Source organism: Callospermophilus lateralis, chromosome 1 (assembly GCF_048772815.1).
Source record: "Callospermophilus lateralis isolate mCalLat2 chromosome 1, mCalLat2.hap1, whole genome shotgun sequence".
Lineage (NCBI taxonomy): Eukaryota > Metazoa > Chordata > Mammalia > Rodentia > Sciuridae > Callospermophilus > Callospermophilus lateralis.
The window spans coordinates 214,961,370-214,988,507 of NC_135305.1; the positions used below are offsets into that span (position 1 = coordinate 214,961,370).

The 27,138-nt window shown below is 42.5% G+C and overlaps 1 protein-coding gene across 1 annotated transcript in view; it reads left to right on the plus strand.

Moving 5' to 3' along the window:
- The first annotated feature begins 13,257 nt into the window (after positions 1-13,257).
- Positions 13,258-27,138, plus strand: part of LOC143393680 (uncharacterized) — a 35,690-nt gene continuing 21,809 nt past the window's right edge. Inside the window, exons 1-3 of the mRNA XM_076848098.2 lie at positions 13,258-13,366; positions 18,961-19,087; positions 19,683-19,743. Coding sequence (XP_076704213.2) covers positions 13,364-13,366; positions 18,961-19,087; positions 19,683-19,743 — 191 coding nt within the window. The 5' untranslated portion in view covers positions 13,258-13,363. The remainder of the gene's footprint in view (positions 13,367-18,960; positions 19,088-19,682; positions 19,744-27,138) is intronic.

Here is a 27,138-nt window from a genome sequence, read left to right on the forward strand (position 1 = left end):
AGGTGTTCTGCCCTTTTTAGATGTCCTAGGCTTCCTTTGTTCTCCTGCCTTTCCCCCCTTATCTATGTTGCCCCCTTTTAAATAAACCCTGCTTTATATGCTTGCCTTGGCTGCTTCTCTAATGTTATACTTCAACATGAGGGGAAGCAAGGCTAGTCACCAGTAACTGGCAGTATCTCAGGGACACCTCGTAAAGCAATCACACCATGAGAAATGTTCAATAAATCCCCCAAGTATAGGGGCTGGGGATATCACTTGGTTGTCACCTTGCACGCACAAGACAAGGCACTCTGGGTTCAATCCCCAGCACCACCACCAAAAAAAAAGAACGCCTCAGGTGTACACTTTACATGGGAAGAAAGCTACTTTGGAGCAGTTTATTTTTGCCACACTGGGGATTGACCCCAGAGACTCCTACATGTCAGGGAAGCGCCATGTTAGATTGAGAGTGTTCTGTTGTAGTGGCACCCCCTTTCTCCACAGAAAAGTCTTAACTGGGCTTCTCCAGAAATCTTCACCATGGCTGATTTTAGGAATGTCAGCAAAAGAGTCTCTACAAAAGATTTCAATGAGGATAAACTTCCTATTTTCATGTTGCCCTGTTTTACTTGGCCACTGGCTGGGAAGATGCCAGCACTCCAGGTGCTGGACACTCCCTTACTAGTTTTTCACAAACGCATCCAGTACAGTAGTTTGTAGAAATGTGCAAACAAGGCCTCTGGCCTTGAGCTGGGCTTCACAGAGATGTCTACGTTTTTAGGATAAGTCACAATTGGGCTCCATGGTAACAGCTGGCAGGGGGAGGAAAGAAAGGGAGAAGAAGCTCTCCCCTTCTCAGGTGTTGTCCTTGAAGAGTTAACTTGCTCAGAACAGTGACAGAAAAAGTTGCCTTTATGTGAACTTCTGCAGACTGTGAACTTCTGAGCCCCTCCCCTTACATGCTGGGTATAAGACTCTGAAACTCCCTGAACTTGGGGTTCAGGGGATTGATTGATTACAGCAAAAACTGTGCCCTCTGAACCTGGCTACAGCCAAATAAAACTGTTTCCTGCTATCTTCGGTGCCTTGCCTAGGCACCCTCATCTGTCCCTACAACACTGGAGCTTATTTATTTATTTATTTAGTTAGTTAGTTAGTTAGTTTGCACCAGGGATTGAATCCAGGGGTGTTTAACCCCTGAGCCAAATTCCCAGCCCTTTTTGCATTTTATTTAGAGACAGGGTCTTGCTAAATTGCTGAGGCTGTCTTTGAACTTGCAATCTTCCTGCCTCAGCCTTCTGAACTGCTGGAAATACAGGTGTGTGCCATCATGCTAGGCTTGAAACTCTTGAGATTCTACAGACTTTTTTTTTTTTTTTTTTTTTTGGTACTGGGGGTTGAACTCAGAGGCATTCAACAACTAAACCACATACCTAGGACTATTTTGTATTTTATTTAGAGACAGGGTCTCACTAAGTTGCTTAGTGCCTCCCCATTGCTGAGGCGGGCTTTGAACTCCCCCAGTCTCAGGCTCCCCAACCACTGGAATTACAGGCATGTGCCATGGCACCCGGCAAGATTCTACAGACATTTGACCTTGGGCTGAATAGAATATCATGATTGTGCAGAGCTTGAATGTTTCGGGTGGAAAGCAACTTATCTTGGGAGATCATAGACCTTTTAGAAAAATAAGTTTTTTTGTTTTGTTTTGTTTTGAATACTATAGATTGAATGCAGGGCCTAACACATACTAGGCAAGCACTCTGCCACTGAACCTTTTATTTTGAGACAGTATTTTGTTAAGTTGCCCAAGCCTTCTGGTTACTGGTGACAAGTTCTGCCTCCTCACATGTTGAAGTGTAACATTAAAGAAGCATGCTGAGGAAGGGTTTATTTTAAAAGGGGTAACATAGCTCTTACTCTCTTACTCTCCCTCTCTCTCTTACTCTTCCCTCTCCTCTCTCTCCCCCCTCTCCTCTCTCTCTCTTCCCTGTCTTCCTCTCTCTCCCTCTCTTCTCTCTTCTCTCTCTCCCCCCCCCCTTCCCTTCTGCAACTGGCCACTACTGTCCTGCTAATAAGATCTGGTGGGGGGGGGGGGCGGCTAGGGATGTGGCTCAAGCGGTGGCGTGCGTGCGGCCCAGGTTCAATCCTCAGCACCACATAAAAAACAAAGATGCTGTGTCCGCCAAAAACTAAAAAATAAATATTAAAATTCTCTCTCTCTCTCTCTCTCTCTCTCTATCTCTCTCTCTCTCTGTCTCTGAAAAAAAAAAAAAAAAAGATCTCGGGCAGGTAAATGGTTGTTTTAGCTTGTTGAGTTTACGGAGTTTTTCCACCATTCCTTACATTGGTGCTGAAACCCGGGACGGGATCCCAGTCACTCAAGGCAGAACCCCATTCCCAAACTCCGAGGCCAACTGTTCCTGTCATGGTCCACTCCTCTGATCGCCTGCCTGACATCCACCACCGGCCTGCAGATTGCTCCTCCTCAGGGATTACCAGCTACTTGCCAATGAGCCAGACGACATGCACATCCAGTCCCAAGAAACCTCCACCAAGTGCTGAAAGATGAAGATACTGAGTGACAATTCCACCAAAGGGCCATCTCTACAATAAAGGTATTGTGTCCATCTACAACTAAAAAATATATTTTAAATAAAAGAGAGAGAGAGAGAGATAAGGGAGCTGTGGGTATAGCTCAGTGGTCCAGTGCTTGCCTAGCATGCACAAGGCCCTGGGTTTGATCCCCAGCATTGAAAAAAAAAAAAAAACTGAAAAGTTAAAACCCCAAATTTAAAAAAGAGAGTGATAAGGGAGACCATCCATGAATTGGCTAAATAAACATTTCAGGGTGGCTGTTGAAGACATCCGTGAGAGACACATGAAACTCTAAGTTCAAGCAAAGGTTTATTGACAGAGAATATCGGCCAGGCTGCCCTTCTGTTAGGTGCAGCAGCCTGCGGGGGGAAAAAATTCTTAACTATATAGTCAAGTACAAGGAAGTGGTTAAAAACTAACCCTCTGGTCCTATGATTGTTGTTTGGCACCTTTGCTGTGGTTTTGGTAGTTAGGGAGTCTTTGGGGGTGGGCCTAATGGGAAGGTCATGCCTGGGTGAGCAGGTGCTGATATTCAAAATGGAATTACTTTGGCCTAAGGATCTAACAAAACATAAATCACCCAGTCCTTCCAGTCCTTCCAACTCCCCTGTGTGGCTGGTAAGAAAGCAGGATGAACTTGGAGCATGGGAGTGGAACAGGAATCAAACAAGGTGACCCCTCCACCTAATGGGGCCATTCCCTGAAGGGTCACAGTTTTAGAAGTGCTTGGCTCTCACTTGGTAACATATCATTGTGTATTAGACCTTAATAGTGACTTTTTTAGCATAGATACAGCCCTTGAGAGTCAAGAACCATTGCCTTCAGGAAGGAAGCAAGCGGTTTACAGTGTCAGCTCAAGGGTGTCTCCAGAGCTCCCCCATGTGTCATGGTATAGTAGTGCAAGATTTAGAAACCGGGTCCCAACCTCTGCTGGTAAAAACATTCCACTGTATTGATGATATACTTTTGACTTCTGAATCTTTTTCAGCCCTCACTGAGGCAGCAAAGTGCAGGGTCCTGGCTTATTGGTGTAATCCTGGGTGTTGTATGACTTGTCTGATCAAGTAAGACAAAGGTTGTACCTCAGGCTGTAACAGGTGAAACTCAGGCATTTCCACTTCCTGACATGGCAAAACAAGTACATGAGGGGCTGGGGCTGGGGCTCAGTGGTAGAGCGCTTGCCTAGCATGTGTGAGGCGCTGGGTTCCATCTTCAATACCACATAAAAATAAATAAATAAAATAAAGATATTGTGTCCAATTACAACTAAAAAATATTAAAAAAAATAAGTACACAAATTTTTTGGACTACTGGGTTGTTGGAGGGCTCTCATCCCTCATTTGGTCCCTATATAATTTGTGGGGGACACAGTATGGGGCTTTACCAACTGGCACACTCAGGCCAAACGTGGTAAAATAGGCCCAAGCACTTGGGATACTAAACACATTGAGACCTGCTGAGCTTATCACGGTGTGTGAGGATGGCCTTAGGCCTGAGCCTAAGCAACTCCATTTCAAAAACTCCAGTTTGAAACCTGCAGTCTCACTAGGCAGCCTAATGGAGCCCTCCATTATGGCCCTCAGCCACAAACAAGTCACTTCCCCCCACCCTGAGAAACTCAGAGTGAAGCCTCTGGCAGGCTATCCTCCCCTGATTTGAGGGAAAGGTAAAAAGATCAGGGTGGGGACCACCAGACCAGATGTTTTAACCCCAGGGTAAATGATGTCACTGAGAAATCCGGTGGTAGCTGATGAGGATTGAAAGGGGAGACAAAGGCCCCCAAATTTAGTATAAATAATAGAGCAAATGAACAGATATTCAGCCAGCCGATACTGATGCACCCAAGCTGGAGAGCCTGATGAGGACCTGGGCTGACATCCCATCACTTGTCATCATTTGCTGATCCTCTGCATCTTCCTCACCATTCTCAAACTCTACAGCCACATCTTAACCCGGGTGAGAGCCACAATTTCTCCCTAGGACCACCTCCTCAGCCAGCCATCAGCTCCACCCCAGGAGAAGCCTGCTTTGGTTCAGGACCTGAACACTATGTTCTGAATGAGTGTGCATCTGTGGGACTTAAAGCCTAAGGCTTGAGACTTCTGATCTGACACTTGAACTTAGCATGCAGAGGGAATGTCTGTCATGAGCCTGTCATGATTAAGTATGTTTGCAGTGCTTAGAATTAATTAATCTAGAATTATTTGCTGTTAATTAATTAATCTAGAATTGTTTGCTGTGAATTGATTCTGTCTATTGCAGTGCCTACCATTAAGGATTGTCATTTTCTTGATTAAGAACTTATAGAGTGGAATTGTATTGAGTGATTTGAATGAATAAAGCATTGAAAAAGGCAGAAGCATGTGGACATTCTTTATTTCTCCCCCTCGACTGCATAAGTTGCACCTCTTGCCTATCTGAACACCATGCCAATCCAGATGGTTTTGGATAAATTTGGGCTTATGGCAGCAAATCAAATAAGACCCCCAAATTGGATTTTGGTCACAGTATGGCAAAGGGAAGAGGAACATTATACCCTGTAGGAAACACATCCATGTGTTAAGCGCACATTTAGGCTGCCCTTCTTGCCACAGAGTCCACCACCAAGGAGGATCACCCAAGGTCATGACCAGCTGCCCCATCAGTAGATGGCTGCAACAGATGGCCAGGGCCCGTGATGTTGGGTAGCTCAGATGGCAAGCACTACGAGATGGGATAGATGCCTCCAATAACAAGACAGAGACAATACTTCACCTCTCAGCTTCAGACTGTTCATATTTTTAGCAAAAAAGGAGCAGCTGCCAGAAGATATGGCTTTACTTCCTTCCCCCGGAGAAAGCCAGCCTCCAGCAGCTCAGTCAGCCAGGTACACAGATAAAGCAGCAAAAGAAATCCCCAGAATGGACAGGTGAGATGACCATCCAGCGACGGAGACTCTGTGGATTGATGAAGAACAAGGACGCAGCAGCCAGTGGGCTGGAGTGTAAGAGGTGTGGATGGTGATTGTTCGTGAAGGTGGACCAGTAATCTCTGCACTGACAGCGAGGCCACATACAGAGGACTACACTGTAGCTGCCTCCATGGCTGTGGATGGGTAATAGGGAAAACAGCTCTGGAAAGACATTTGGCACTGTGTCCAAACCAAAGTCATCAATGCCATGTAACTGTCCATTGTCCTCTCTGATTTCCAGGTGATGACCAGGCTGACCAGTTGGCAAAGATATGATGGCTGGAGGAACCCCCAGCAGAGGAAGTTGCCACTTGGTTACATCATGGATTAAAGCATGCCGGGCAGCTGTTACGCGCTGGGTGCTGATATAAAGATGTCTGGTGTTGCTGCTGCAGGCCAGAATCATCTTGCCTGGTCTCAGCACTACCCATCATGACCAGATGCCATCAAAGGGCATATCAAATGAGGTGAAGTCCCTCTTCAGTGCTGGCAGAGAGAGCACATTGGTTCTCTCCCATTACCAGAAGGGGCCAAATATGCTTTGAGCCGAGTGGACACAATTATAGGCTTGATGCAAAAAAGCCAATCAAAGGACCACTAGTAAGGGGTGATATGAGGGCCAAGTATGGCATACTACAGGTGGATCGGAGTGACCAAGGAACTCAGTTCACAGGTCATGACATACAACAGTGGGCTCAACACCAGGTCATGTTGTGGATTTCCCATCTGCCTTGTGAACCAACAGGATTAATTGGATCTGGATTAATTGGAACAATGAATGGCCTTAAAGACTGAAAAAAACTCTGTGCAGGGAGGAACTACTCCTCTGTAGGAGGCAAGAAGGCATTAAATGAAGAACACAGACATCATCAGACTGCTGTCATTTCTATGTTAATAGGTCCATGGCCACCACCATTAAGATTAAAGATAAAGGACAAATCACTGAACTTTTTCTCAAACTGGCCTGGAACACAAGTAACAGCTTACTGTTGCTGGATCCTCAAGATCGCACCTGAGATAAGCAGCGTTAGCCACAGGCTAACATTCTTCCTGCCCCCAAGAGGTCAGTAAAAGGAATCCTTTTACTGACCTCTTGGGGGGAGGGAAAATGTTCAAAATCTGGTGGTCCATTTTCAGAATACAGTATTTAACCTTAAATGTAATATTGGGATGTAAGAAAGGCAGTCAGAAGGGGAAATAGAACAGAATGGAAAGCAAGGTTATTAAGAGTTAAAAATCTAATGGGTGTAACTCTATATGCAAGGAGCACAAAAAGTTTCACCTGAGTTTTGATTAAAATACTGTAAAGGGGCTGAGGATGTGGCTTAAGTGGTAGCACACTTGCCTGGCATGCGTGAGGCACTGGGTTCGATCCTCAGCACCACCTAAAAATAAAATAAAGATATTGTGTCCACCAAAAACTAAAAAATAAATATTAAAAAAAATTTTAAAATACTGTAAAAAGAGTAAAGTATCTAATCTTATTAAAAAGGAGTTGGGCTGGGATTGTGGCTCAGTGATAGAGTGCTTGCCTGATGTTCATGAGGCACTGGGTTTGATCCTCAGCACCAAATTAAGTAAATCAATAGAGGTATTGTGTCCATATAACTAAAAATATATTTGAAATGAAGGAATTTGTCTAAATTCAGAATTCAGAAATTTCATAAGGATTATTTCAGAATATGAGAAAGGGTCTGAAACTAAAAAAAATTCAAAAAAATTATAGATATGAAAACATTTTAGTTGGAAACTTGGAAGGGAAAAGAAATGTTTCTGAATGAGAATATATTTTATATGACAAAGTAATATTTTTCTGCTAAAGTTCAAGGTGAAAGAGAGGAACTAAGGGTATAAACAAGTTATAATGTGTCTAAGTTGCAGAAGGTTTGTGAAAGGTAAATCTCAAGAAATCTGTGTATGTGATGAAGTTGGCTATAATTAGAACAGTCAGTTAAAATTAGGGGATTTTCTAAGGTCAAATTTTAAAGCAGTGGGCTGGGTTGTGGCTCAATGATAGAGCACTTGCCTCACTCACATGAGGCACTGGGTTTGATCCTCAGCACCATGTAAAAATAAGTAAACAAAATAAAGATATTGTGTCCATCTGTAACTAAAAAATATTTTAAAAAAATTTAAAGCAGTGATATGAAGCAAGGTCTAAAACATTGATCTGTTCTTCTCTATCAAGATAATTTCTTGGGGCTGGGGATGTGGCTCAAGCCGTAGCGCGCTCGCCTGGCATGCGTGCGGCCCAGGTTCTATCCTCAGCACCACATACAAACAAAGATGTTGTGTCCGCCAAAAACTAAAAAATAAATATTAAAATTCTCTGTCCTCTCTCTCTCTCTCTTACAAAAAAAAAAAAAAAAAAGATAATTTCTTGCATCTATTAGGGTTGGTTTTTTTTTTTTTTTTTTTTTTGGTACCAGGAATTAAACAGGGGAGACCTTGGGTCCGACAACACCTGGAGCCACAGCCAGTCAGCTGACAGGGACCCACAATGCCCTTATGACATCAGCAATGAAGACTTCTTCCCCAGATAGCTGCTGCCGGATGGCACCTGGCAATTGGCATCAGCGGATCAGCACCGCTGTGGGTGACACAGCACAAACTAGCTCAGAAAGAGCTCCTTGCTGCCATCCCAGCTCACCTCAGGGGTGTGGGGCACTGGCTTGCAGAACATTCTAGATTGGGTGAAAATCTGCTGCCCCTGTTCAGAAAGAAGAAGTGGTTGAGTTTTCATACCTCCCTTCCCAAAGGCTCTGTGTAAAGGGGTTATAAGGAATTCAGGTCACCTCGAAGACAGCCAGGACCTTGGTTGGGGATGGGTTTCCAGCAAAGGCCACTGAAGAGGGCTGGCTCCTCGCCCCCTGCACAGTTACATCTTCTAGCTGGAACTCTTGAAACCCAAGTGCCTTGCTGTTCTGATTTCCTAGGCTTTGCATAAACCTCTGAAGCTGGGGGAGGAAGCTCGTTCCTGCTGGTCTTCCCCACCCTGTTGAAAAACAGCCGACCTGGGAGGATTTGTAGTGAATAATATTTCAGGGCCTGATGGTTTTAAGTGGAATTATGATCAGTTCCTTATTAGCATTTTGCTAAACACGAGTGATAATCCTGGCATTTGCTGCATATAGAAGCAACTGTGCTGACCTTGTTCCCCTCTATGGATCTCAGGACTTGAGGAGGAGAGAAGCAGAGAGGAAGGAGGGGAGTAGGGACAGGGTCTTCATTGTCCCCTTTTGTAACTGAAAGGACAGTAGCCTCTGAAAACCAACATTTTCTGTCCCCTTGCTCCCTGAAAAGGAGGGTAGGTGGTAAGAATGGCCTCTGTTAGTGTGGAGAGCAAAACCATTGAACTCCAACTTGGTTGATCCCAATGTCAACAGGACTTGAGTAACTGGGTGCATAATATTCACATGAAAGGAAAAATAAAACCAGCAAGAATGGGTGAAAATACAAAGTCCACGGTCCATTTTCAGAATATAGTATTTAGTGGGATGATATCAAACTAAAAAGCTTCTTTGCAGCAAAGGAAACAAAAATGTGGAGAAAAAGATTCACTCAAACATTGCTAGTGGGAATGAAAATTGGTACAACCACTCTGGAAAGCTGTACGGAGATTCCTCAGAAAACTTGGAATGGAACTGTTGTAGGGACAGATGAGGCAGGGCACTAAGATAGCAGGAAACAGTTTTATTTGACTGCAGCCAGGTTCAGAGGGCAGTGCTTTCACTCTAATCAATCATTCCCCTGAGTTAAGGGAGTTTCAGAACTTTATACCTAGCGTGTAAGGGGAGGGGCTCAGAAGTTCACAGTCTGCAGAAGTTCACATAAAAGCAGTTTCTTCTTTCTCTTCTTTCTCTGTTCTTTCCTTCCCTCCCAGCTGTTACCATGGAGCCCAATTGATAATTTCTCTTAGAAATGTTGCCATCTCTGTGAAACCCAGGTCAAGGCCGGAGGCCTTGTTAAAGGATCTTTTTTTTTTTTTTTTTTAAATCACATTTTGCATTTGTAAACACACTTCTACAAACTACTATACTGGACAAATTTTTGTGAAAAACTAGTAAAAGGATGTTCAGCACTTGGAGTGTTGATTTCTTCCAGGCCAGTGGCCAAGTAAAATAAAGCAACACGAAAATAGGAAGTTTACCTACATTGAACTCTTTTGCAGAGACTCTTTTGCTGATACTCCTAAACTCAATTATGGTGAAGATATCTGGAAAAGCTTAGTTAAGATTTTCTGTGGAGGAGGAGGTGCCACTACAGAACCACCCTTTGACCCAGTTACCCCCAAGTGTGCTTGCTTACCAGGCTTTGGTGTTAGTGCACCCTTCTTTTGCAGAAGGAAATCTTGCATTGCTGAACTACTTCTGAGTACATGTCTGATTTCTTGTGACACCCCCGTATTTTTAAAAATATTTTATTTCTTTTTAGTTGTAGTTGGACACAATACCTTTATTTTGTTTATTTTTATGTGGTGCTGAGGATTGAACTCAGGTCCTCACACATGCTAGGAGAGCGCTCTACTGCTGAGCCACAATCCCAGCCACCCCCCCATATTTTTTTTAATTGTTGCCACAGTCTGGCTGGGCACAAATAACCGAGCTGCCAAAAAGCCTTGTAGGTTTAAACAGCAACTCTTTATTCCCGAACTCTCACCGGCACTCTACACACACTTCCCGAGAACACACTCCTTCCACCGGGCTCCGCGCCAATTCTCCAGGAACCGCCCCCCCCCAGAACTCCAAAGTAGCGCGAGCCTCAGGCAGCAGGATCTGCCCTAATCCAGGATCCGCCCTAATCCCAGAGCAGGGTCACCTTTCAACCATTCCCTCTAGCAAAATGCCAGGCGTCATTCCCACTAAACTGTGGCTCTCAACAAATTGTCAATGGACCTTTATTTTATTTATTTAAATGTGTTGCTGAGAATCGAACCCAGTGCCTCACACATGCTAGACAAGCACTCTGCCGTTGGGCCACAACCCCAGCCCTAGACACCCCCAGTATTTCTAACAAATGTACTTTAATTTTTTAAAAAACTGCTATTTTCTCTTGGGATGCTGAAAGACCCAGAATTCTCTGGGTGTCACTATATAAATAACTTGGTGGGCAGGGGCATGATAATTGTGTTTAGCACAACAGCAAGTCAAGTGAGAAGAAGAGGAGAAAAAAAATATTTTCCCCTATTAGAGAAGACATTCTGGTTTAATAAAACTGTAAAAATAGGCTGCCTCTCCTCTGATTTAGGGAACAATCAGTTCCCCACTCTGAAGGCTGTGAGCCCTGTTATTAGAAGGAAAGTTCATTTTATAAAATCTCTCATTTTGATGACTTCCTCTTTTTATTTAATTTCTTGAATCAGATTCATCTCAGTTCAAATGGAAGCACCCCGAAAACGTCTAGCCATGACATTGACTAACCACCAGCCGACTGTTCTTTTGGGGCTTTGAGGATTCCACAATGTTAATGGTCACCTGGTCAGGAGCCCCACAGGATAGAGCTGTCATTAAAACTAACTGTGGGCCAGGCATGATGGCATATGCCTGTAATCCCAGCAGCTCAGGAGACTGAGACAGGAGGATCATGAGTTCAAAGCCAGCCTCAGCAAAACTGAGCCGTTAAGGAATTCAGTGAGACCCTGTTTCTAAATAAAATACAAAACAGGGCTGGGGGTGCCTGGGTTGTGGCTCAGTGGTAGACTACTTACCTTGCATGTGTGAGGCACTGGGTTAGATCCTCAGCACCACATAAATAAAATAAAGGTATTGTGTTCATCTACAACTAAAAAAACAAAAGATAAAATAAAAATTAAAAAAGGGCTGGGGATGTGGGTCAGTGGTTGAGTGCCCCTGAGTTCAATTCTGGTACCAAAAAAAAAAAAAAAAATCAAGAAAGTTAAAAGATCATTTGGGTTTTTATGCTGTGTTGGTGGGAATGGAACACGCTGTAGCCAATGTGGAAAAGAGGATTGAACCCAGTGCCTCACATGTGCGAGGTAAGTGCTCTACCACTGAGCCACAACTCCAGCCCCTCTTTTTTTTTTTTTGGTACTGGGGATTGAACTCAGGGGTATTTGACTACTGATCCACATCCTCAGCTGTTGAGGGCCACAGCTGAGTCAGGATGAGACGCATGGCTTATTGCCAGAAGGGAGTGGTTGAGAGGTGACACCAGGGAGCCTTTGACATGATGATGGTTATGTTAAGCTGTGTATTCAATTGTATATTTTGACCTTTACTGTCCGGCAATAGGGTGGCTCTTGCTGCCTCGGGCGCCCGCTCCTTTGGAGTTCCCGTGGAGTTCTCTCCGGGTTCCGAAGGAGAGTGTGTGCGGATCCCGGTGAAGGGTGAGAGTGTTCCCCGGGAGTGTGTGTGGAGTGCTGGTGGAGTTCAGCAATAAAGAGTTGCTGTTTTGAACCTACAAGTGCTTCCTGGTGGCTCAGTTATTTGTACCCAGCCAGACTATGGCACTCAACTCTATTTTGTATTTTATTTAGAGACAGGGTCTGAGTTGCTTTGTGCTTTGCAGTTGCTGAGGATGGCTTTGAACTGTAGATTCTCCTGTCTCAGCCTCCCAAGCTGCTGGGATTACAGTCATGTGCCACTGCGCCTGGCTAACCATACATTCTTATAGATTTTATGACCAGGAAAAATTATTCTTATCTCCCTGGATTTGGGGATCTGGTCTGTGAAGAGTCACAAATGTCTCCCCCTTCAGGATAAGTTGGGTCCCTCTTATCAACATTATTTCAGGCCTACATTTCTTCTGCAGATAACAGGTAATTTGGTGAGAAATGTGACATATTCTGTCCATTTAAGCCAGGGAGGGCTGCAGGTAAATTGCTTCTTGGAAAGGAAAACATGTGGGGGTCCACCCAGTGGGCCCATTTTATAGAATTAGTCCCCTAAACTTGTGTTCTCACCATTCTCATCTGTCTGTACCTTATCAATATATAGAGAGGACTTTATATTAGATGAAATGTGCCAATCTGATAAGGACAAATACCGTAATCCCTTTATATGAAGTACTCACGGTCTAACTTTTTTTTTTTTTTTTAAGTACTGGGGATTGAACTCAGGGGTACTAGACCACTGAGCCACATCCCAGCCCTATTTTGTGTTTTATTTAGAGACAAGGTCTCACTGAGTTGCTTAGTGCCTCATTGTTGCTGAGGCTGGCTTTTAACTCCCAATCCTCCGTGTGCCACCACTGGCCCCAGAATCTAATTCAGAGTCAGAAAGAAACACTGTGGTTTCAAAAGATTGAGTAGAGTGCCAAATAATTTCTTAAGGTGTCCTAAGGTTTGAACCCAAGGCCTCTGGCATGCTAAGAAAGCTCTCCTATTACTGAGCCGAATTCCCAGTTCAGAAGTGGAGAGTTACTTAAAATAAGTATTAAGTTTCAGTTTTGGAAGATGAAGAGTTCTGGAAATCGGTTTTGCAATATTTAAATATATTTAACCCCAGAGAAGACACTTAAAAATGTCTTGAGGACAGAGGTCAGGGGTTGGGTGGGGCTCAGTGGTAAACAATTTGCTTAGCCAGAGGGCCCAGGGCTACACCCCCGGCACCCCACCACACCCCAGCCTAAGCCAACTAGGCGACCTCATTCCCTGCTTTCAGTCACAGTCTAGGGGGCGTGGCCACGAGGATGCCCACTCAGTATTGGGGCTGGAAAGCCGGCTGCGCATGCGCCGGCGCACTCAGCTATAGGTTCTGGCCACGTCCGGAATTTTCAGTTGGTTTCTGGGTTGTGCTCCTTTGTCGCGCTGTGACCTACAGCTATTGAAGGACCCGAAGGAAGACTTTGGGAGACCCCAAAGGCGGGAAAATAGAAATGGTGAGTGCAGAGTTGGGGGCCCCGAGTCGAGGGAAGACGGAGGTTGGAACGCCCCGAACCGGCCTGGGGGCGACGCCGCCTCCGCACGTCGGCTCCCGAGCGGGGCCGAGTCCGCCGCGGCGCCGCTGCCCGCGCGGTGACCGCCGGCCCGGAGCCCTCGCCGGGCAGCTGCGCCCGCGGCCCCGCGGCTCCCGACCGTGCCCTGACGGAATGGGGTCCTGTGTCTGGGAATTCATCGGGGTCAGAACTCAAGGGACGGAGGCGAGCGTTTTCTCGCTCCGGGCTGGACGCCTGCGGAGGGGGCGTTTCTTTGCCGCCCGGGGGAGAAAATGCGTCGTCCCCACAAGCTGCCCCGGGCCGGCCTCCCCAGGGAGGCCCCAGCCGAGGGCTCTCAAGTTTGGGGATGTCCTTTACCTCTGCATTGGAATTGTGGGGAAGCAGGACCCTGTCGCAAGTCAGAAGTTTTGCATCTCTTTCCTTGGGTCCACCCCTTAATTCTAGTTTTCCTTTGCACTTGGAAGTTTTTATTCAATTGCGTGATTGTGTGCAATGTTTAGTTTTTTGTGGGAGGAGATGAACCGATTGAGAGATGAGATGCCAGAAAGGGAGAAAATTCTGAAGCCGAAACTTTTTTTTTTTTTAAGGAGAGAGAACTTCAAGATGTGAGATCAAGCTGGGGAATCTAGTTGAGTGGTAGATGGTTTGCCTAGAGAGGCTCAAGACCCTTATGTGAGATCATGGTACCAGGGTATTTAAGTTCTCTCATCTCCCCTTCCAGTCCATGGCACTTCAAAAAAACTTAAATCACTTTTTTTTTTTTTTTGCATGTGAATGTCTATAGAGCATTTTCAAATTTTAAAAAGTACACTATTCATAAGAGGATTGAATCCCCTAACTCCTTTTTTTATGCAGTGTTGGAAATCGAATACAGAACCTCAGACATACTGCATTCCTGTTTTTTTTTAATATTTTAATATTTATTTTTTAGTTTTTGGTGGACACAACATCTTTGTTAGTATGTGGTGCTGAGAATCGAACCCGGGCCGCACGCATGGCAGGCGAGCGCGCTACCGCTTGAGCCACATCCCCAGCCCTGCATTCCTGTTTTGATTAATTTATTTTTCTAGGTGCTGCTGATGTAGGGGGGTGGCTGACCCATGGTAGGCAACTGCTCTACCACAGAGTTCTGTCCCCAGCTCTGAACTACTATTTCAAGTGATATGATGAAATCTACTAAACTCAATGTATATCTCTGAGAATTCTAGTTTATTTAAAGGGTTGATTTCCAAGCCCTAATGTGTACTATGTTACCTGTTCCTGATAGTATCATTCAGTGAAAGGAAAAACAATGATGGTCTTTTTTATTTCAGTTAGAAAGAAACTTGATTTTTTTTTTTTGTGTGTGTAAGCTTGTTTGTGATATTGGGGATTGAACCCAGGGCCTTGCATGTGCTAGGTAAGTGCTCTACCACTGACTTGATATCCCCAGTCCTTTTTTATTTTGATACAGGATCTTGCTAAATTGCTCAGTTTAGCCTCAAACTTACTTTCCCCCTTCCTCAGCCTACTGAGTGGCTGGGATTTCAGGTTGTGCCAGTGTATTTGGGAAAACTTGAAAGGTTTGCAGTTCCATTACTTTTTTTTTTTTTTTTTGGTACTAGAGATTGAACCCAGAGACACTTTACCATTGAGCCACATCCCCAGCCCTTCTTATTTTGAGACAGTGTTTCACTAAGTTGCTTAGGGCCTCCCTAAATTACTGAACTTGCATTCCTTCTGTCTCAGCCTCCTGAGTTGCTGGGAATACAGTTGTGTGCCACTGCTTCCAGCCTGTAATGCTTCTAAACATTAAATCTTAGAATTGTTCCTGTGCAAAAAAGCTGAATTTTCAGGGGCTGGAGCTGGGGCTCAGTGGCAGAGCGCTTGCCTAGCATGTGCGAGGCACTGGGTTCAATTCTCAGCACCACATATAGATAAATGAATAAAATAAAGGTCCTCAACATCTTTTAAAAAAGATTTTTTTTTAAAGCTGAATTTTCAAAAGCCAAAGGAGCTGGACATAATCCCAGCTACTCCTGACACTGAGGCAGGAAAATTACAAGTTCGAGAGGTCAGTCTGTGTAAATAAGTGAGACCCCTCCTTTCAAAAATAAAAAGGGCTGAGGGTGTAGCTTAGTAGTAGAGAGCTTACTTAATATGGGGGAGGCCCTGGGTTCAGGCTGAATACCACCAAAAAAAAAAAAAAAGAACAGGAAAAACAGTTAATAAAAATAGTATTGAAAGCAGAATGTGGCTTATATAGATTTATTTTACATAATAATACAGTCAAGCCAGGTGCTATAGTGCACGCTTGTAAGCCTACCTATTCGGCTATCTGAGGCAGGAGGATAGAAAGTTCTAGGCCAGTGTTGGCAACATAGTGAGACCCTAATTCAAAAAATAAACTGTTGGATGCAAGTAATTCCCCTTCCCTAGCCTCCAGAGAAGCTTAGACCATAGGCTCTTTCCAAGTCTGTCCTGACTCTTTTTTCCCCTTTAAATTAGTTTGAATAGATACTGGTTTTTTATTGATATTTTCACAGACTAGCTTTTGGTTTTGTTCACTGTCTAAATTTATTTTCCTCAAATTCATTCATTTCTTTTTTTTTTTTAAGAGAGAGTGAGAGAGAATTTTTTTAATATTTATTTTTTAGTTCTCGGCAGTCACAACATCTTTGTATGTGGTGCTGAGGATCGAACCCGGGCCACACCCATGCCAGGCAAGCGCGCTACCACTTGAGCCACATCCCCAGCCCTCATTCATTTCTTTTCTAACTTATTTATGTTTTTGTGCTTTACTCTGGATTTAATTTGCTCCTTTTTTTGGTTTTCTGAGGTAGACAGAGATATTATTGGTAATAGGTTTCTTTACTGTATGTGTTCAGTAGCATAAATTTCACTCTAGGTACTGCTTTTGTGGCATTTCAGGAATTATGTTAATTATTATTTTCACTTCCCCAGTGTTCTTGGATATCCCTCTGCATTTTTTTTTTCACATCAGTTTTGGAAGGTCATATTGACATTTCATTGAGATCATTGTTTCTTTACACATTTGCATAGTTTTCATGAGCCCCTAAAAGGGTATTTTTCATTTCTGTTGGACTGCATTTTATTGCTTTTATTACTTGTTTGTTTGTATCTTTTTTTTTTTTTTTTGGTATAAGGGATTGAACCCAGAGGCACTTAACCACTGAGCCACATCCCCAGCCCTTTTTATTTTCTATTTTGAGACAAGGTCTTGCTAGATTGCTCAGGACCTCACCAAGTTTCTGAGGCTGACTTTGAACTTGTGATCCTCCTGCCTCAGCCTCCTGAGTTGCTGGGATTATAGCCACTACACCCTGATATTACCTTTTGATCCTTAGAATTTTCATGTGTCTGCTTGAAATTACCCAGGTATTCTTGCAAATTGGTTAGTGTTTCTGATAGAAACCTCAGCATATTTCCAGGAGCCGTGGCGCACACCTGTGCAGTGTGCTGCACACTTTCTAGCTACATGGAAAGCTGAGGCAAGTAGATGCAAAGTTAGAAGCCAGCCTGGGCACCTTGGTGAGGCACTGTCCCCAAATTTTAAACAGGTTGGGCAGTTGGGCATAGTAGCACATACCTGTGTGTGATCCCAAGGACTTTGGAGACTGATAGGAGGATGGCAAGGGACTCTGGAGGCTGAGACAGGAGGATGTCAAGTTCAAGGCCAGCCTCAACAATTTAGTGAGACCTTGTCTCAAAATAAAATACAAAAAGGGCTGGGGATGTGACTCAGTAGTAAAGGCCCTTGGGTTCAATCCTCAGTTTGCACTCCCTCCCCCACAATAAAGGAGGTGGCTGGGCAGCCTCTGCAACTTACTGACACCTGGCCTTTAAATAAAGTAAAAAGGCCTGGGAATGTATCTCAGAGAAACACCCTGAGTTCAATCTGTCACTAAGTGCCTAGCATGTGTGATGCCCTGGGGTCAATCCCCAGTAACTGCCCTGCCCCCATACACACGCACCTCACCATATTAGTCTTGTTAGGCTTGTTTTTTTTTTTTTTTTTTTTTTTTAACTTTTTTTAATATTTATTTTTTAGATGTAGATGGACACAATACAACACCTTTATTTTTATGTGGTGCTGAGGATCGAACCCGGGTCCTGCCCATGCTAGGCGAGCGCTCTACCGCTGAGCCACAATCTCAGCCCCTTGTTAGGTTTGTTTTAAATTTCTGGTCTAATGGTCCCCAGATCTCTTCTATATCTGAACTTGGTTCTGGAGCTTGTCTTCTCTTCAGACTGTGTTTGGAAAGTCTTCAGTATGCGTCATACAATCTTATTGAATACTGGACATACTGTATTTGAGAAAAAGAGTGGAAGAGCCTCAGGCCTATAATATGAGGTTTTATGTTTATCCTTCTGGGTTTAGCCGAGTTATTGTTTTCTTTTTTTCCGTGGCATTGGGAATTGAAGCCACAAGTGCTCTACCACTGAGCCACATCCCCAGCCCTTTTTATTTTTTATTTTGAGACAGAATCTTTCTGAGTTGCTCAGGCTGGCCCTGAATTTGTGATTCTCAGTTTCCTAAGTAGTTGGGATTACAGGCGGGAACCACCGTGCCTGGCCTGGTGGTGCTATTGCAGTGTCAAAGTGTACAATTTCTTGGTTTTGCTTCACCTTTCTCTCCCCTAGTATTGCTAAACTTTGGTAAAGATGTTCTAAAACCTGAAAGATGGGGAAAGAAATGGTAAATTTTTTTCACTGTATTTCACTATTATTAAAGGGAAATCCTAATGACATACTAGCAAGATTTGAAAACATTCTCAGGGCTTTGGACCCACGGCCTCCTGAATCCCGGGCAAGTGTTCTACCACTAAGGTACACCCCCAGCCCTAGAGGCACAATAAATAGCTGGGAACACTTTCAGTGGCATGGAGTCCCTCACACAGCCCAGGCCTTACTGCAACTTGGATTTTCACAGGTCTTCTGGTATCTCATATTTCTTGGTGAGAATAGTTTTTTCAATTTTTTTTAATTTTAATTTTATATCTTTAGTTGTAGATGGACACAATACTTTTATTTATTTTAATTTCTTTTTTTTTTGTGCGTGGGGCTGAGGATCAAACCCCAATGCCTCACATATGCTAGGCAAGTGCTTTACCACTGAGCTACAACCCCAGCCACAAGAATAGATCTTAAGGATGTATTTATTCATTATAACCATATTCTGATCAGTTCTGTGTTTCCCACACAGCTAGGTGATGTACTATATAATGCGGAAATGACAGTCTCTCACAAGGGGTTGATTGCCTTAAATTTTATTTCATTTCAGTAGAATTCCTCTCATTTATTCAAGATGAATTGGGGGTCATTATTAGAAGGCAATCAGACATTCAGTGACCACAGTGGAAGTGAAGAAATAATGTCTCTGTGTTCATGATTCTGCTAAATTTTATAAGAAAGTGAGATTTGGTGTTCTGACAACCCAGTTAAACAGAGAATGTTTGCATGTCATAGGGATTGAGGGCAGATCCACAGTGCTGTCATTCTCACCCACCCTTCTGCACACATGTGGGATGTTTTAGGACTCAATGGCCTTTGAGGATGTGGCTGTCAAGTTTACCCAGAAGGAGTGGGCTTTGCTGGATTCCTCACAGAAGAAACTCTACCGAGATGTGATGTGGGAAACCTTCAGGAACCTGGTTTTTGTAGGTATGAATCACTTCATTTCTTTCTTTTTTTTTTTTAAGTTTTTTTGTAGTTGTAGGTGGACAGCATGCCTTTATTTTTATTTGTTTATTATTTTTTTTTATTGTAGTGCCTCATACATGCAAGGCAAGCACTCTGCCATGAGCTACAACCCCGGACCTCATTTCTTGATTTCTTGATTAAGTTAAGAAGAGAGCAAGAGGTTTTTTGGTGTTTTTTTTTTTTTTTTTTTTTTTTTTGTTGTTGTTGTTGTTGTTGAGCCGGGGCACACTTTACCTCTCAGCCCTCTCTTTTTTTAAATTATTATTATTATTATTATTTGAGACAGGGTCTTAGTAAGTTGCTTACAGCCTCGCTAAGTTGCTGAGGCTGGCCTTAAATTTGGAATCTGCCTGCCTTAGCCTTGCATTGTTGGGATCATGGGTGTGTTCCACCCCACCTGGCTAAGAGTTTCTTGGTCATCAACTTATCAAGAAAGATTTCTAAGATTTGAAGGGTGGAAAAGGGGTTACTTTGTGTCTTGGTCACAGCTAATTATGATCTAGAACTTCATGATTTTTCAGTAATTTATGATGATTTTTCTGGGTATGAATTTTAGGGAAGAAATGGAGAGACCACAACATTGAAGATGATGACAAAAGTCAGGGAAGAAATCAAAGGTGAGTTGCCCTCACAAGAAAAGACAGTCTTCCAGTGCCATAGCACTTCAAAAACAAGCAGGCAAAAGCGGTTAGCCCAGGGCTGGGGCTGTGGCTCAGTGGTAGAGCACTTGCCTAGCAGATGTGAGGCACTGGGTTTGATTCTCAGCACCACATAAAAAATAAACAAATAAAGGCATTGTGTCCATCTATAACTAATACAAATATATTTTTTTAAAAAGTAAGTCTGTTGTGGGGAGACTACTCAGAAAACACACCAAGTCCAAGTTTGAAATAATTTGAAGGATTTTTATTTCGCCTATTTTGCCAATTATACCTGGCCAGGGACTGAGTCTAACAAAGTCCAAGAGGCTCTCTGAAAGAACACAATTTTCTGGCCTGTACCTTTGGAATTTAAGAACGAAAACCATGGCTCAGGGACTTTTCTTAGCATCATGCAAGCAAGCCAATCACACAAAATAAAACAGCGGTTAGCAGAACAACTCACACAACTGCATCTTGGGTTTAAGCAGGTGTTAGACAACCGTTTCCTGGGTTCAAGCAGGTGGTCATTGGGAGTAAAAATCTACTTCAAAGTCATATAGGTCATCAAGACAACCATATCCTGGTTCCAGTACAGTTTGTGGGGTCCAAAGTACAGAAGACAATACAGTTTTTTTAATTTAGCAGAAAACAGCTTTCATTTTATTTTCTCAGAAATGGGTTCTGCAGCTGTCTCTTCATGGGAGTAGTAACAGAAAAACTAAGGTGGAGACTAGAACACTGAGATGGAGTCCCTGTGGCCGCACCTATTTGCTCATATAGCCACAGTGACTCCATTCTTGCTACTCCAGCAGGGAGAGAACTGTTACAAGTGCCAGGTAGTTTTACCATGGCAATTGCTTTACATTACAAGTATTAGTAACTTTTTTAAAAAATATTTTTATTTTTATTCTTTTTTTTAATTAATAGTTGGATCAATACCTTTATTTTATTTATTTATTTTTATGTGGTGCTCAGAATTGTGAACCCAGGGCCTCGCCACCTGGTGAAGAGTTTCTTGATCATCAACTTATCAAGAAAGATTTCCTAGGTTTGAAGGGTGGAAGAGGGGTTACTTTGGTAAAAATGTTAGTCTGGGTCACAGCTAATCATACATCTAGAACCTCATAATTATTCAGTAATTTATGATGATTTTTCTGGGTATGAAAAACCCAGAAAATAACCCAGTGCTCTACAACCCCACAACCCCAGCCCAGTATTAGTAACTTATTATGCTTTCTTAAGACTATAGTTAACTTATGGCCTACACACACATATTTACTTATCATTTTATTTCTGTTATCTTATCAAAATCTTACTTCTGTAGTCTATAATCTATACCTATAATTTATTGATTGTATTGATCAGTTCACACCACAACCAGTCCAGATTATAGTTTATTGTTGTCAGAAAATTTTCACCTAAAATGACTTTGTAAAAATGTCATAGATGTTCAGATGTTCAGAGGCACCATGAGTGTAAACAATGTGGCAGGGCTTTTTTTGTTCACTTCAAAACAGAGTTAGGAAACCCCATGGACAAGGATTCCTGTTTTGATATAGAGGTGGTAGAGTACTTTTCCAGAGCATTACATACATAAGTAATTTTTTTTTCAGTATTAGAAATTAAACATAGGGACTTGGAGATGCTAGGCAAGCACTGTACCATTGAGCTGCACCCTATCCTTGTTTACTTTCAAATAGTTTAGACAGGGCAGGAAATGGATACTTTCTCTGAAAATGTTGAAATATGAACCTAACAACTGTTAAATATGTGTATATGTGTGTGTGTGTGTATATATATATATATATACACACATGTAATTATTAATACAAAAGTAAAAAATAAAATATATATACGTGTATGTATATATATAATTATTAATAAAAAAACTTTTGACAATGTGATAATCATTTTTTGTGAAAGTTATATGGTAAAGAGACCTTGTGGAAAGGAAAGAATGTAATCAAGGTAGAGAAAATTTCATACAGATTTCAAATCTCAGTCTCACCAAGAAACTGTGACTTGTGCAACCCATGTAAATGTAGTATGTGTGGAAAAGTTCACACATCTGTCATTCTTTAATAGGTGTATCCGATCTCATGCTGGGCACAGACCATATGAGTATCAGGAATGTGGAGAGAAGCTATATATATGTAAGAAGTGTGGTAAGAGTTTCATTTGTCGCAAGTTCTTCCGGGCACATGCAAGGACTCATACTGAAAAGAAAGCCTATGAGTGTAAACAGTGTGGCAAAGCCTATAGTTATCGCCATTGTCTACAGAACCACGAAAGTATTCATACTGGAGAGAAACCGTATAAATGTAAACAGTGTGGCAAAACTTTCAGATTACTCGCTTTCTTTCGAACACATGAAAGAACTCATACTGGAGAGAAACCCTATAAATGTAAAGAATGTGGGAAAGCCTTCCTTTATTATGAGACTTTTCAGGGACACATGTTCGTTCACACTGGAAGGACATCTTTTAAATGTAAGGAATGTGGGAAAGGCTTTGGTAGCATTGGAGCCTATCGGGGACACAGGAACATACACACTGGAGGGAAACGCCACCAGTGTAAGCACTGTGGGAAACACTTCCCATATTATGCAAAGTTTAAAAGACATGAAAGGAGTCACACTGGAGAGAAACCTTATCAATGTAAGCAATGTGGCAAATCCTTCAGTATTTCCATAGACTTCAGATGCCATGAAAAGAGTCATACTACAGAAAAACCCTACAAATGTACAGAATGTGGTAAAGAGTACAAGTATCCACAGAGCTTTCGATTGCATAAGAAAACTCATACTGGAAAGAATCTTCACAAATGCCAGGAATGTGGGAAATCCTTTGTTAGCTTTGCAGCCCTTCAAGTACACAGGAGAACACACACAGGAGAACGACCTTATGAATGTAAGGGATGTGGAAAGGGTTTCCTGACAAAAAGTCAGTGTCGCGTGCATGAAAGAATTCATACTGGAGAGAAACCCTATAAGTGCACACAGTGTGGGAAAGCATTCAGATACTCCAGCTCCTTTCGGGTACATGAAAGAATCCATAGTGGAGAGAAACCCTATCGGTGTCAACTGTGTGGTAAAGCCTGCAGCAGTTCAAATGGAATTCGAGCCCATGAAAAAACTCACACTAGAGAGAGGCACCATGAGTGTAAACAATGTGGCAAGGCTTTTGCCAATTCCTATACTCTTCGAGTACATGAAAGAACTCATACTGGAGAGAAACCTTATGAATGTAAGCAATGTGGGAAAACCTTCACTTATTCCAACTGTCTTAAACTACATAAAAACTCAAGCTGTATAGAAGCCCTCTGAATGTGAACTGTGTGGTACAGTCACTTCAGATGTTGCAGTTATATTTGAGTACATGAGAGAAGTCACACCAGAAAAAAGCCCTGTGGAAGTAAACAACATAGGAAGTCCTTCGTTTACTCAAGTGACATTGGAGAACACAGAAGATATCATGGGACAGAAACCTAGTGCATGTAAGCTGGTGATAATGGCACATGCCTGTAATTTCAGCCATTCATACTGGAAAGAATCTTCACAAATGCCAGGAATGTGGGAAATCCTTTGTTAGTTTTGCAGCCCTTCAAGTACACAGGAGAACACACAGGAGATTGAGGCAGTGGGAGATTGAGGCAGTGGGATTCCATGTTCATGGCCAGCCTGGGCAATTTAGGGAGACCCTGTCATGAAATAAAATATGGACTGGAAATAGGTTCAGATAGGTATATGGAGCATGTGTAAAGCCTAGGGATTAATCCCCAGTGTCCCCCGCCCAACGTAAAAGAGTAAAGGAAAACCTTATGCATAAAAACAACATGGAACAGCTAAGTAATTCTGGCTTTTTCAGTTGCACAAACAAGTTCATAGTGGAAACAAACGATGAAATATGAGGAATCTGGGAAATCCATCACACAACCTTTGGAAGACACATGAGTATGTGTATTAGAAATGTTTTAAGTGTGAAGAATGTTGGAAATTTTTCAGTCATCATGGTTTTATTATTTTCTTTTTGTTCTCAGGACTGGGAATTGTCTACCACTATCTCCAGCCTTTTTAAAAAATTAAAACTTGGGGATGGTGTCACTGTGTTGCCCAGGCTGATGTTGAATTTCTGATTGTCTCGCCTCAGCCTCCTGAGTAGCCGGAGCTACAGGTGTGCACCATCATACCTAGCTAAAAGTTTTACAGTTGCTTTCAGTCATTTGGCAAGTCCATCTGGACAAAAGTGCAGTAAATGAATTGTGGAAAGCCTAATGCAAATCATTTCATCATATAATATTCAGAAAGTTCACAGCATGGTTAGTAACATAAATGTTTTAAATATACTATCTTTATTTGTGGGCATTTTTAAAGTAGTTTTTTGTTGTTGATGTACCTTTATTTTTTATTTATATGTGGTACTGAAGATCAAATCCAGTGCCTCACACATGCTAGGCAAGAGCTTTGCCACTGAGCTACAGCCTTAGCCCCAGGCTCATTCTTGTTACCATGTTTAATTATTAAAATCTGCCAGAAACAAGAAACTAATGTTATCAAGGCTTTGAAAGCATGATTTATTAGTGTTGTCTTCAATTTCCTAGTCATATCTTTAGCTTAACTGTCACTAGAGACCTGCAGATTCTTTAGTGGGGTCATGAATATTTGTAGACAAACATCAGGGTAGGTACTCCATTTTCCTGTACCCTAGAATAGTTTGTCATGTGCCCAGTTTGCATGAAAGAAATGCAGCCTTCCTGCCACATGTTGATGTACCCAGGAAGGGTACTTGCAAAATTCATCATCCAGTGGTGCCTACAGAATGGGCACATCCTGGTGTATAGCTTTATACCATTGGGCTGTGGCCTCACCATCACAAATGACAATTTGGAGAATTGTATCCATCACCAAAATGGATAGTTTTCTGTCAGCTGTAATGCTGCTGTCCTGGAGCACTGACTCTGGAGGCATATGGAGTAGAGGGTGGGGCCTGGGTCAGGTTCTACCAGGTGGAATGCTTTCTAAATAGAACTTGTACATTCTACCCTTGAACTCTTTTTTAAGTGAATCATCTGCAATTATGCAAGCCTTTCAGGTATTTTATTTCGTGTACTCTTGAGATGATTCAGATATGTAATTTTTTTTAAAGAGAGAGGAGAGAGAGAGAGAGAATTTATTTTTAATATTTGCTTTTTAGTTCTTGGCGGACACAACATCTTTGTTTGTATGTGGTACTGAGGATCGAACCCGGGCCGCACACATGCCAAATGAGCGCGCTACTGCTTGAGCCAAATCCCCAGCCCTACCCTTGAACTCTTGAAGTAAGCCTTCTAAGGCAGAAAATGAACTAAGAATATGGATAACAGGAATTTGATTAGTTAGAAGTGGGTGATCTTTTTTTATCCTGTTGATTTTTTTTTTTTTTTTTAATTCTGGGAATAGAACCCTGGGGCATTCTATCACTGAGCTACATTCCCAACCCTTTTAATTTAGAGATGGGGCTTTGAAAAATTGCACAGGCTGGCCTCAAACTTGGGATTCTTCTGTCTCCGCTTCTTAAGTTATTGCAACTGGAGGTTTGCATTACCGTGCCTGCCCTGTCAAAACTCGTGAAACACATGTCAGTCCAGCTGCTGAAGTACTTCAGACCCTTCCTCTGCTTTCTGCCTAGAAAGCTCCAAGTTGTGCTGTCAACGTGAGTCCGTTTTAGTTTGAGAGCCTGAGCCTGAACTTACTGAAGTGCCTAGCTCAGAGAAGTTATGGTCGTGTGGATGTCTCTTAGTGTTGATATGTTAATGCTGCATGACATCTCTGCCTCCCTGGGGCATGGGGGTATTGTGCTGATCACATCAAAGTGGATGCCAAGCATAGACATGGGTTCTGTGCTGTAGATTTTCCAATGATTTGCCACTGATAACAAGGTCACTTTCTGGCACAACAGTCATTTCAAGTTCAGAGGTGCACATGAAGCAAATGACTCCATCAGTGTTGTTCCCAAGAGGTCTTTATATCAAAGCTGTACCATATCAAAGCTGTATCCAGTTGGAAATCTCCAGAAATCTTGAACCATCCTTACATTCCAGGAATAAGTCTCACTGTGTTATGTTGAGTAATCTTTTTAAAATATGCTTCTTAAGATGATGTACTCACGCTTATGTAAGAATTCTTGAATAATATTCAAGAGATATTTGTCTCCAGTTGTCCTTGTAGTTTCTTTTTCTACCTCCTATGTCAGGGTCACTCTGGCCACACAGATTGAATATTTTTTTTCTTTTTTGCAATATGGAGGATTGAGTCCAGGAAAGTGCTCTACCACTAATCCCAGCCCCCTCTCTCTTTTCATTTAGAGATGGGGGTCTTGCTAATTTGCCTAGCTTGGCCTCAGATTTGTGGTCCTCCTGCCTCAGCTTCCCAAGTTGATGGTATTACAGGCATGTGCCACCATGCCCAGCTCACAGAGAATGAATTTGAATGTTATATTAATCAGCTTTTCATTTCTGTTACCAAAATACCCAATAAGAACAGCTGAGAGGAGAAAAAAATATTTATTTTGGATCATGGTTTCAGAGGATTTAATCTAAAGTTAGCTGACCCCACACAGAAACATCAGGGCAGAAGGGCATGGAGGAGGAGAGCTGCTCAGCTCATGGCAGCTGGAAAGGAGGAGAGGGAAGAGAAAATGGACCAGGAAGAGATAAACCCTTCCAGGGCACATCCCAGTGACCTTCTTTTTCCAAGTAGGTCTCACCTCCCAGAAGTTCATTCAGCTATCAATGGATTAATCCATCAATAAGGTCAGAACCCTCATAATTGACCTCTGAACTGTGCCACATTGAGGATCATATTTTTATCTTTTTGGTAATGGGAATTGAACCTAGGGGTGCTTTACCACTGAGCTATATCCCCAGTCCTTTTTATTGTTTGAGACAGAGTCTCATTAAGTTGCTGAGACTGGCTTGGTACTTGCTGTCCTCCTGCCTTAGCCTCCCAAGTCACTGGGATTGCAGGTCTGTGCCACCACCCCTGGTTGGGATAATACTTTTACACGAGCTTTTGAAGGATATTCCAAATCTAAATCATGTATTCCCCCCTGTTCATTTTTTTTTTTAATTTTAAAGTTTGAGGAGCATTGCTGTTTATTCCTTAAGTGTTTTATACATTTCACCAGCAAGACTCTTGGTCCCTGGCTTTATTTGTTGAAAAATTTAACTATCAATCTCATTAGTCAAAGTTTTGCTCAGATTTTCTATCTCTTCATGACTGAGTCTTGGCTGTGTATTTCCACAATTGTTTTTACTTCATCTACGATATTTAATTTGTTTATGTACTCCCTGAGACTTAATTTTTAAAAAAAAATTCCTGTGGTTGAACCCAGG